The following is a 12,322-nucleotide window of genomic DNA, read 5'->3' as shown; positions in this document are numbered from 1 at the left end:
TACAATGTGGGGGGCTTTGTGGAGGAAGGATTTCATATGCTCACATCCCTTAACACAGAATAAATTGGAGGAAAAAACTTTGAGAAGCAATAAAGTTTTGGGTTGTTTTAAAGTGCAGTGTTCAACCATTAGTGCAAGACCGAGGTTGCATCAATGGTATATGAGGTGATATTAAAGTTTTAAAATGATGCATATAACTGGCCAGGTAAACCACTAAAGTGCGCACGTGCGTGCATGTGTGTCATCATCATCACGAAACTCAATTGTGTTTTGGTAACATGACCCGTCATCGCCCCACTCCCTCTTACCCTCCATTGCCGTGAACCAAAAGGTTATGAGTTAAAATCCCAGGTGAGGACATATTGAATAATAATTACTGTATAAATGAACATGCACAATGTAATCATGTATGTTAATGAGGGTGAAATACAGTGTATTCGGAAAGTATTCAGACCACTTCCCTTTGTCCACATTTTGTTACGTTACAGCCTTATTCTAAAATGCATTAAATAATTTTTTCCCTCATCAATCTACACACAATACCCCATAATGACAATGTGAAAACAGGTTTTTAGAGTTTTTGGCAAATTTATTACAAATAAAAAACATAAATATCTTATTTACATAACTATTCAGAACCTTTGCTAAATGACTCAAAATTGAGCTCAGGTTTATCCTGTTTCCATTGATAATCCTTGAAATGTTGCTACAACTTGGAGTACACCTGTGATCATTTCATTGGATTGGACAGGATTTGGAAAGGCACACACCTGTCTATATAAGGTCCCAGAGTTGACGATGCATGTCCGAGAAAAAAACAAGCCATGACGTTGAAAGAATTGTCCGTAGAGCTCTGAGACAGGATTGTGTTGAGGCACAGGTCCCCAAGAACACAGTGTCCTCCATCATTCTTAAATGGAAGAAGTTTGGAACCACCAAGGCTCTTCCTAGAGCTGGCCACCCGGCCAAACTGAGCAATCGAGGGAGAAGGGCCTTGGTCAGAGAGGTGACCAAGAACCTGATGGTCACTCTGACAGAGCTCCAGAGTTCCACTGTGGAGATGCGAGAACCTTCCAGAAGGACAACCATCTCTGCAGCACTCCACCAATCAGGCCTTTATGGTACAGTGGCCAGATGGAAGCCACTCCTCAGTAAAAGGCACATGACAGCCCGCTTGGAGTTTGCCAAAAGGCACCTAAAGGACTCTCAGATCATGACAAACAAAATTCTCTGGTCTGATGAAACTAAGATTGAACTCTTTGGCCTCAATGCCAATGTCACGCCTGGAGGTAACGTGCCACCATCCCAACGGTGAAGCATGGTGGTGACAGCATCATGTTTTTCAGCGGCAGGGACTGGGAGACTGGTCAGGATTGTTGGAAAGATGAACAAAGTACAGAGATATCCTTGATGAAAACCTGCTCCAGAGCTCTGAGGAACTCAGACTGGGCGAAGGTTCACCTTCCAACAGGACAATGACCCTAAACACACGGCCAAGACAATGTAGGAGTGGCTTCGGAACAAGTCTGAATGTCCTTGAGGAGCCCAGCCAGAGCTCGGACTTGAACCCGATCGAACATCTCTGAAGAGACCTGAAAATAGCTGTGCAGACATGCTCCCCATCCAGCCTGACAGAGCTTGAGATAATCTGCAGAGAGGAATGGGAGAAACTCCCCAAATACAGGTGTGCCAAGCTTGTAGTATCATCATATCAAATCAAAATGTATTAGCCACATGCACCGAATACAACAGGTGTAGACTTTACAGTGAAATGCTTACTTACAAGCCCCTAACCAACAATGCAGTTTTAAAAAAACGAATAAGAAAAATAAATAAAAGTAATAAGTCATTAAATAGCAGCAGTAAAATAACAATAGCGAGACTATATACAGGGTGGTACCGGTACAGAGTCAATGTGCGGGGGCACTGGTTAGTTGAGGTAATACAGCTGAAGTCGGAAGTTTACATACACCTTAGCCAAATACATTTACACCCAGTTTTTCACAATTCCTGACATTTAATCCTAGTAAAAATTCCCTGTCTTAGGTCAGTTAGGATCACCACTTTATTTTCAGAATGTGAAATGTCAAAATAATAGTAGAGATAATGATTTATTTCAGCTTTTATTTCTTTCATCACATTCCCAGTGGGTCAGAAGTTTACATACACTCAATTAGTATTTGGTAGCATTTCCTTTAAATTGTTTAACTTGTGTCAAACGTTTCGGGTAGCCTTCCACAAGCTTCCCACAATAAGTTGGGTGAATTTTGGCCCATTCCTCCTGACAGAGCTGGTGTAACTGAGTCAGGTTTGTAGGATCCTTTCTTGCATACACTTTTTCAGTTCTGCCCACAAATGTTCTATAGGGTTGAGGTTAGTGCTTTGCGATGGCCACTCCAATACCTTGACTTTGTTGTCCTTAAGCCATTTTGCCAAAACTTTGAAAGAATGCTTGGGGTCATTGTCCATTTGGAAGACCCATTTGCGACCAAGCTTTAACTTCCTGACTGATGTCTTGAGATGTTGCTTCAATATATCCACATAATTTCCGTTCCTCAAGATGCCATCTGTTTTGTGAAGTGCACCAGCCACTCCTGCAGCAAAGCACCCCCACAACATGATGCTGCCACCCCCGTGCTTCACGGTTGGGATGGTGTTCTTCGGCTTTCAAACCTCCCCCTTTTTCCTCCAAACATAACGATGGTCATTATGGCCCAACAGTTCTATTTTTGTTTCATCAGACCAGAGGACATTTCTCCAAAAAGTACGATCTTTGTCCCCATGTGCAGTTGCAAACCGTAGTCTGGCTTTTTTATGGCAATTTTAAAGCAGTGGCTTCATCCTTGCTGAGCAGCCTTTCAGGTTATGTCGATATAGGACTCGTTTTACTGTGGATATAGATAATTTTGTACCTGTTTCCTCCAGCATCTTCACAAGGTCCTTTGCTGTTGTTCTGGGATTGATTTGCACTTTTCGCACTAAAGTACATTCATCTCTAGGAGACAGAACGCGTCTCCTTCCTGAGTGGTATGATGGCTGCGTGGTCCCATGGTGTTTATACTTGCATACTATTGTTTGTACAGATGAACGTGGTACCTTCAGGCGTTTGGAAATTGCTCCCAAGGATGAACCAGACTTGTGGAAGTCTACACTTTTCTTTCTGAGGTCTTGGCTGATTTCTTTTGATTTTCCCATGCTGTCAAGCAAAGAAGCACTGAGTTTGAAGGTAGGCCTTGAAATACATCCACAGGTACACCTCCAATGGACTCAAATGATGTCAATTCGCCTATCAGAAGCTTCTAAAGCCATTACATCATTTTCGGGAATTTTCCAAGCTGTTTAAAGGCACAGTAAACTTAGTGTATTTAAACTTCTGACCCACTGGAATTGTGATGCAGTGAATTATAAGTGAAATAATCTGTCTGTAAACAATTGTTGGAAAAATTACTTGTGTCATCCACAAAGTAGATGTCCTAACCAACTTGCCAAAACTGTAGTTTGTTAATTAGAAATTTGTGGAGTGGTTGAAAAACGAGTTTTAATGACTCCAACCTAAGTGTAGGTAGAATTATTAAAGTGACTATGCATAGATGATAGCAACAGAGAGTAGCAGCGGTGTAAAAGGGGGGGCAATACAAATAGTCTGGGTGGCCATTTGACTAGATGTTCAGGAGTCTTATGGCTTGCGGGTAGAAGCGGTTTAGAAACCTCTTAGACCTAGACTTGGCGCTCCGGTACTACTTGCCGTGTGGTAGCAGAGAGAACAGTCTATGACTAGGGTGGCTGGAGTCTTTGACAATAGGGCCTTCCTCTTACACCGCCTGGTATAGAGGTCCTGGATGGCATGATGCTTGGCCCCAGTGATGTACTGGGCCGTACCCGCTATCCTATGTTGTGCCTTGCAGTTGGAGGCCAAGCAGTTGCCATACCAGGCAGTGATGCAACCAGTCTGGATGCTCTCGATGGTGCAGCTGTAGAACCTTTTGAGGATATGAGGACCCATGCCAAATTCCGCCATAAGCAAACAAGAAAACGCTCACCCAGAGGTGGCTCTCCAAGTAGCCGGGGACTTTAATGCAGGGAAACTTAAATCCATCTTACCAAATTTATATCAGCATGTTGAATGTGCATTGCAGTGCTAGAGGCGTTACTACAGATCCAGGTTCATTCACGGGCTGTGCCACAACTGGCCGTGGCCGGGAGTCCCATAGAACGGTGCACAATTGGCCCAGCGCGGTCCGGGTTAGGGGAGGGTTTGGCCGGGGGGGTTTACTTGGCTCATCGCGCCATAGAGCTCCTTGCGTTATTTCCGGTCACAACTTGTAGACTTGTTTACGTGCTGCTGTGCGGTTTGTTGCTAACCTTACTTTGCTACCTGCCAACTTTACGGTTTTTACCGTTTTATATTAGAATTTTTCCCTGGCTCAACTTTTTTCATTCAACTTTTTCACTCCGGACGCTTTATCTGGACGTGGTTCATCAGGACCTCCACCAGCCAAAGCTAAGTAGTAACATTAACATTATGCCATCTAATTGCAGTCACTGTACTCATAATATACAGGAGAACGATCGCCTTATGGCAAAGATAGCCGTGCCGCAAGCCCAGTTTCAGACGCAATCTTTAGGTAAGGGTAATTTAAGTGTAGGAAAGGATGAAACAGCGTCTGTGCCACCAATAAGTACAGATAGTAGTATAAATCCCCTCGCACAGTCCCCGCAGCCGGACAATTTTCTCATGGCTTCTGGAAGGAAATGCTGTAGGAATGCTCAACCGATGTCACTCATTCAGCCGACAGAAACTTTCAACCGGTTCTCCCCATTAAGCAATGGGTCGGAGTCAGAGGCCGAGCCTTCTCTGGTCTCTCCTCCTCCCGTTACGGGTCTAAGACGCCGAAGCCTCCCACCATTAGCTTTGACAAATTGAAAACCCTAGTCACTGGTGACTCCATTACCAGTAGTATTAGACTTAAAACGAATCATCCAGCGAGCATACACTGTTTACCAGGGGGCAGGACTACCGATGTTAAGGCTAATCTGAAGATGGTGCTGGCTAAGGCTAAAACTGGCAGGTGTAGAGAGTACCAACAATGTTAGAATGAAACAGTCAGAGGTCACCAAGCACAACATAGCTTCAGCGTGTAAATCAGCGAGAAAGATGTGTCAGCATCGAGTAATTGTCTCTGGCCCCTTCCCAGTTAGAGGGAGTGATGAGCTCTACAGCAGAGTCTCACAACTCAATCGCTAGTTGAAAACTGTTTTCTGCCCCTCCAAAAATATAGAATTTGTAGATAAATGGCCCTCTTTCTGGGACTCACCCACAAACAGCACCAAGCCTGGCCTAGCTGGAGAGGTGCTCTCATCTTATCTACGAACATAGACAGGGCTCTAACTCCCCTAGCTCCACAATGAGATAGGGTGCAGGCCAGGCAGCAGGCTGTTAGCCAGCCTGTCAGCTTAGTGGAGTCTGCCACTAGCACAGTCAGTATAGTCAGCTCAGCTATCTTCATTGAAACCGTGTCTGTGCCTCGATCTAGGTTGGGCAAAACTAAACATGGTGGTGTTCGCCTTAGCAATCTCACTGGAATAAAGACCTCCTCCATTCCTGTCATTATTGAAAGAGATTGTGATATCTCACATCTCAAAATAGGTCTACTTAATGTTAGATCCCTCACATCCAAGGCAGTTATAGTCAATGAACTAATCACTGATCATAATCTTGATGTGATTGGCCTGACTGAAACATGGCCCAAGCCTGATGAATTTACTGTGTTAAATGAGACCTCTCCTCCTGGTTACACTAGTGACCATATCTCCCGCGCATCCCGCAAAAGCGGAGGTATTGCTGACATTAACGATAGCAAATTTCAAATTACACAATAAAAAACAACTGCGTTTTCGTCTTTTGAGCTTCTAGTCATGAAATCTATGCAGCCAACTCAATCCCTTTTTATAACTACTGTTTACAGGCCTCTCGGATCTTGTAGTCATGGCAGATAATATTCACATTTTTGGTGACTTTAATATTCACATGGAAAAGACCACAGACCCACTCCAAAAGGCTTTGGAGTCATCACCGACTCAGTGGGTTTTGTCCAACATGTCTCCGGACCTACTCACTGCCACAGTCATACTCTGGACCTAGTTTTGTCCCGTGGAATAAATGTTGTGGATCTTAATGTTTTTCCTCATAATCCTGGACTATCGGACCACCATTTTATTACGTTTGCAATCGCAACAAATAATCTGCTCAGACCCCGACCAAGGATCATCAAAAGCCGTGCTATAAATTATCGGACAACCCAAGGACGTCATGGTGCAAAAATCCGTTAACCACCTAACTGAGGAACTCAATTTAAACTTGCGTAATACCCTAGATGCTGTCGCACCCCTAAAAACAAAAAACATTTGTCATAAGAAACTAGCTCCCTGGTATACAGAAAATACCTGAGCCCTGAAGAAAGCTTCCAGAAAATTGGAACGGAAATGGCGCTACACCAAACTGGAAGTCTTCCGACTAGCATGGAAAGACAGTACCGTGCAGTATCGAAGAGCCCTCACTGCTGCTCAATCATCCTATTTTTCCAACATAATTGAGGAAAATAAGAACAATCAAACATTTATTTTTGATACTGTCGCAAAGCTAACTAAAAAGCAACATTCCCCAAGAGAGGATGGCTTTCACTTCAGCAGCGATAAATTCATGAACTTCTTTGACGAAAAGATCATGATCATTAGAAAGAAAATTTCGGACTCATCTTTAAATCTGCCTATTTCTCCAAAGCCCAGTTGTCCTGAGTCTGCACAACACTGCCAGGACCTAGGATCAAGGGAGACACTCAAGTTTTTTAATACTATATCTCGACACATTGACGAAAGTAGTCATGGCCTCTAAACCTTCAAGCTACTTCCTGTTCTTGACCCTCCTATGTTGAACATAATAAACGTCTCCCAATCCACCGGATGTGTACCAAACTCACTAAAAGTGGCAGTAATAAAGCCTCTCTTGAAAAAGCAAAACCTTGACCCAGAAAATATAATAACTATCGGCCTATATCGAATCTCCCATTCCTCTCAATTTTTTTTGAAAAAGCTGTTGCGCAGCAACTCACTGCCTTCCTGAAGACAAACAATGTATACAAAACGCTTCAGTCGGGTTTTAGACCCGATCATAGCACTGAGACTGCACTTGTGAAGGTGGTAAATTACCTTTGAATGGCGTCAGACCAAGGCTCTGCATCTGTCCTAGTGCTCCTAGATCTTAGTTCTGCTTTTGATTTTACTGCTAACCTACAAAGCATTACATGGGCTTGCTCTTATCTATCTTTCCGATTTGGTCCTGCCGTACATACCTACACGTACACTATGGACACAAGACGCAGGCCTCCTTACTGTCCCTATAATTTCTAAGCAAACAGCTGGAGGCAGGGCTTTCTCTTATAGAGCTCAATTTTTATGGAATGGTCTGCCTATCTATGTGAGTGACGCAGACTCTCGACCTTTAAGGCTTTATTGAAGTCTCATCTCTTCAGTAGGTCCTATGATTGAGTGTAGTCTGGCCCAGGAGTGTGAAGGTGAACGGAAAGGCACTGGAGCAACGAAGCGCCCTTGCTGTCTCTGCCTGGCCGGTTCCCCTCTCTCCACTGGGATTCTCTGCATCAATATCTACTACGGCGGTTGAATCCCTGGCTTACTGGTGCTCTTCCATGCCGTTCCTAGGAGGGATGCGTCACTTGAGTGGGTTGAGTCACTGACATGTTCTTCCTGTCCGGGTTGGCGCCCCCCCTTGGGTTGTGCCGTGGCGGAGATCTTTGTGGGCAATACTCGGCCTTGTCTCAGGATGGTAAGTTGGTGGTTGAAGATATCCCTCTAGTGGTGTGGGGGCTGTGCTTTGGAAAGGTGGGTGGGGTTATATCCTGCCAGTTTGGCCCTGTCCGGGGGTATCGTCAGACGGGGCCACAGTGTCTCCCGACCCCTCCTGTCTCAGCCTCCAATATTTATTCTGCAGTAGTTTATGTGTCCTGGGGCTGGGGTCAGTCTGTTATATCTGGAGTATTTCTCCTGTCTTATCCGGTGTCCTGTGTGAATTTAAGTATGCTCTCTCTAATTCTCTTTCTCTCTCTTTCTCTCTCTCTTTCTCTCAGAGGACCTAAGCCCTTGGACCATGCCTCAGGACTACCTGGCCTGATGACTCCTTGCTGTCCCCAGTCAAATCAAATCAAATTTTATTTGTCACATACACACGGTTAGCAGATGTTAATGTGAGTGTAGCGAAATGCTAGTGCTTCTAGTTCCGACCATGCAGTAATATCTAACAAGTAATCTAACAATTTCACAACAACTACCTTATACACACAAGGGTAAAGGAATGAATAAGAATATGTACATAAAAATATATGGATGAGCGATGGCCTAACGGCATAGGCAAGATGCAGTAGATGATGCAGTAGATGAGTACAGTATATACATATGAGATGAGTAATGTAGGGTATGTAAACATTATATAAAGTGGCATTGTTTAAAGTGGCTAGTGATTTGAGTCAGTATGTTGGCAGCAGCCACTCAATGTTAGTGTTGGCTGTTTAACAATCCGATTGCCTTGAGATAGAAGCTGTTTTTCAGTCTCTCAGTCCCAGCTTTGAAGCACTTTTCAGTCCACCTGCTTGTCCTGCTGCTCCAGTTTCAACTGTTCTGCCTGCGGCTATGGAACCCTGACCTGTTCACCGGACGTGCTACCTTGTCCCAGATCTGCTGTTTTCAACTCTCTAGAGACAGCAGGTGCGGTAGAGATACGCTGAATGATCGGCTATGAAAAGGCAACTGACATTGACTTCTGAGGTGCTAACCTGTGATTATTATTATCTGACCCTGCTGGTCATCTATGGACATTTGAACACCTTGACCATGTTCTGTTATCACCTCCACCCGGCACAGCCAGAAGAGGACTGGCCACCCCTCACAGCCTGGGTCCTCTCTAGGTTCCTTCCTAGGTTCCGACCTTTCTAGGGAGTTTTTCCTAGCCACCGTGCTTCTATACCTACATTGCTTGCTGTTTGGGGTTTTAGGCTGGGTTTCTGTACAGCACATTGTGACCAGCTGATGTAAGAAGGGCTTAAAAATACATTTGATTGAAATTTGATTGATAGCGATTCCTTGTGACGGGCCGGGTGCCTGAAGGCTGAACGTCGGTTGAACAGTGTTTAATCCGACACATTGGTGCGGATGGCTTCCGGGTTAAGCTGGTGGGTGTTAAGGAGCACGGTTAGGCGGGTCATGTTTTGGAGGAATCGTGACTCCACCTTGCCTCTTCCGAGCCCGTTGGATAGTTGCAGCGATGAGACAAGATCGAAATTGGGGAGAAAAAGGGGGATAATTTTTGTTATTTATAATAATAAATAAACAGCCTCCAAAGTTAGTGATGATGTATCTGTAATAAGAATGTCAACAGTTAACCGTGCCTAAAAGAAATGTGGTCTGTAGGTTCATTTGTATAATTGGAATTAAATGAGTCCGTGCTTATTTTTGTTATTTCTTCGTGTATCTCATTTATCACATGCACACGCATACAGAGCCTACTTTGAGCGGAATATAATCTGTAATCATAGAGATAGATAGAGAGATAGTATCTACTGTATATACTGTATCCGTGTTTCTACTTCATCCTTAAAGTCTCTGCCTTAGCGTCTGAGTGGTTGAGCTCAGGTGTGACAGATGCAACCATTAGCATACGGCTCTAATACAATTTCATTACTGCCTCGCTCCACTCTATTAGAAACCCCTTCAGATGCTGCACTGCGGTCCGCAGCCTATCCCACATACAATTGAATCAATCTATCACCTCATAGTCAAGAAGCGTTAGGAGCTGATTGCCTATCTGAAGTACCTTTAGCTAGATTATTGTGTGCATTATATCCGTCTGAGGATGGCAGGAGAAAAGTGATGGAAGGGTTATGGTGACCTTCCCTCAATGTTCCAACTCTTAGTTAGATCCTGGTTAGTGTGGTGGTGTGTGGCAGTGTTGTGTGTATTATTATTCCTCTGACCTGTGTTTGGAGTGTGTATTGAGCATGCTGTGATGTAGGTATCTGTTGGTTTGAGTTTTGTTAGTAGCAGCAGTAATCTCGGTTCTGGGTCCATATGTGTTTAGAGACAAAATAGGACGAGGATTGGAACTGAAGCGGACCTCCACCCTCTCTCTTTGCAAGTTATGGCCAAATGTCCCCTCACTTTCCCGAAATTCGAAAGATGCTCATACCTGTGAAATCGTGATTTGTCCAAAGCACTGAAACTAACACTGCTCGTTCTCTCACGCATCCCATTGTATCATGACAGATCTACGGTGCTATTTATGTTTATGCAGTCTCTCCACGAGAGATTGTGGAGGTACTTATTATTGCGTTTGAGTGTATTGTAAGTAACTGACCTGTTGGTGAAGACTTTGCTGTAGTTGAACACTTGAACTTCCAGCATCTCATTTTCATCCACTCTACTGGCAGTCGGCCATCGGAACGTCTGAGGGGCGAGAAAGACTAATTAAGGATTCAGCCAAAAACTATGCGACAGTGTGACAGGCTGCACAGCCACAGGCTATAATGATTCAACCACGACATCCACAGTTTACAAGGAAATCATTTGACAGACTGGTTTAAAAGTATTTCATGTCAATCATTAACCACAACAGGCAATTCACCAAAGCCCATCACCCCTCTCTTACTGGGCCATAGAATATCTAATTACTTGTTTTACTAAGTAAGAGAAAATCTTTCAACCCAACACCAAAGCAACACCACCAGCAACATGAATAACTGAAATTGTCAGAAAACCTTAATTGGATTCCTTCGAGATAAACCCAAGTTGTGCTGCTGAGTAATCTCTAATAAACACAACATAAGTTGCACCACAGCATGCAAACGCTATACATCTCAGTGATCTAATCTCTATTATTAACTGGGTGGTTCGAGCCCCGAAAGCTGATTGGCTGACAGCCGTGGTACATCAGACCGTATACCACGGGTATGACAAAACGTTTATTTTTTTACTCCTCTAATTATGTTGGTAAGCAGTTTATAATAGCAATGAGGCACCTCAGTTTTTTTAAATTTATAAATTTTTTATTTAACTAGGCAAGCCAGTTAAGAACAAATTCTTATTTTCCCCCAGCCAAAACCTCCCCTAACCCGGACGATGCTGGGCCAGTTGCTCTGCCCTATGGGACTCCCGATCACGGCAGGTTGTGATACAGCCCGGGATCGAACCAGGGTCTGTAGTGATACCTCTAGCACTGAGATGCAGCGCCTTAGATCGCTGCGCCGCTCGGGGGCTTGGGATATATGGCCAATATACCTTGGCTAAGGGCTGTGTCCAGGCACTCTGCGTTGCGTCTTGCATACGAAGAGCCCTTAGCCGGGGTACATTGGCCATATCCCACAACCCCGCGGGCCTTATTGCTTAAAATTACTGTCCTCAGTTGATTAGCCAATCAGCAGTCTTTCCCCCTACCTTATGTAGGTTTTATTTAAAAACTTTTGAGGTTGGAATGGGGTAAGGATCCATATAGTTTGAGATACCCTTGACAGGATTTAACTAGGCTACAACACAACAGCAATACAGAGCTGAGGGAATTCAATTGTTCTCTGTCAGTCTTGTCTGTCGTAACGTTGATCTAAATTAGTCTATGTCAGTGCTGGATGTGTGATGGGAAATGCTGTTTGAAGCTCATCCAGCCATTGCTGATCCTTTCTGCTCCTGGTTGATGACAGCACAGTGGGCTATTTTTACTTAGAGCAGTGATCCACCAGGCCTGCCCCTTTACTTAAACCTGAGGTTAAGCCTGCCACTGTAATCCATACAGACAAGAGACAAGCCCTTAGGTGTGTGTGTGTGTGCACCCACATGAAAAAATACTATAGTATACAATACTTAAATGTTATACTATTAACTGTAGTGTTTTGGTGGACTTTACTGGACTAAAACACCACAGTGAATACTGTATACTATAGTATGCTGTAGTATTTCCAGTTAACTATAGAATAAATATTGTAGTTAAAGAAAACTGTAGAATATACTATAGTAATCAACGTAGTGTTTTTTCAGACACTACTGTAGTATTTACTATAGTGTTTTTGTTCAATTATCTTTGACATACAGTAGAAGTGGAGGCCTTCACCTTGAGGAAACCTATTGGAGAAATACTAAAAGAGCAAAAAAGGTTGGTAGGTAGGACTCGGGTCTGAACAGATAGTTCAGAACTTCTGATCTTTTCTACAACCTGTCGGGAACACAATATACACTACATGTGGACACCCCTTCAAGTGAGTGCATTTGG

At 43.8% G+C, this 12,322-nt stretch overlaps 1 protein-coding gene across 1 annotated transcript in view; it reads right to left on the bottom strand.

Moving 5' to 3' along the window:
- Positions 1 to 12,322, bottom strand: part of LOC120024315 (otoferlin) — a 127,338-nt gene that overhangs the window by 73,614 nt on the left and 41,402 nt on the right. The window contains exon 3 of the mRNA XM_038968533.1: positions 10,421 to 10,509. Within this exon, the coding sequence (XP_038824461.1) occupies positions 10,421 to 10,509 (89 nt within the window). The remainder of the gene's footprint in view (positions 1 to 10,420; positions 10,510 to 12,322) is intronic.

Source organism: Salvelinus namaycush, chromosome 29 (assembly GCF_016432855.1).
Source record: "Salvelinus namaycush isolate Seneca chromosome 29, SaNama_1.0, whole genome shotgun sequence".
Lineage (NCBI taxonomy): Eukaryota > Metazoa > Chordata > Actinopteri > Salmoniformes > Salmonidae > Salvelinus > Salvelinus namaycush.
The sequence above is the reverse complement of the archived record's forward strand: the minus strand, read 5'-3'. Positions and strand labels throughout refer to the sequence as shown.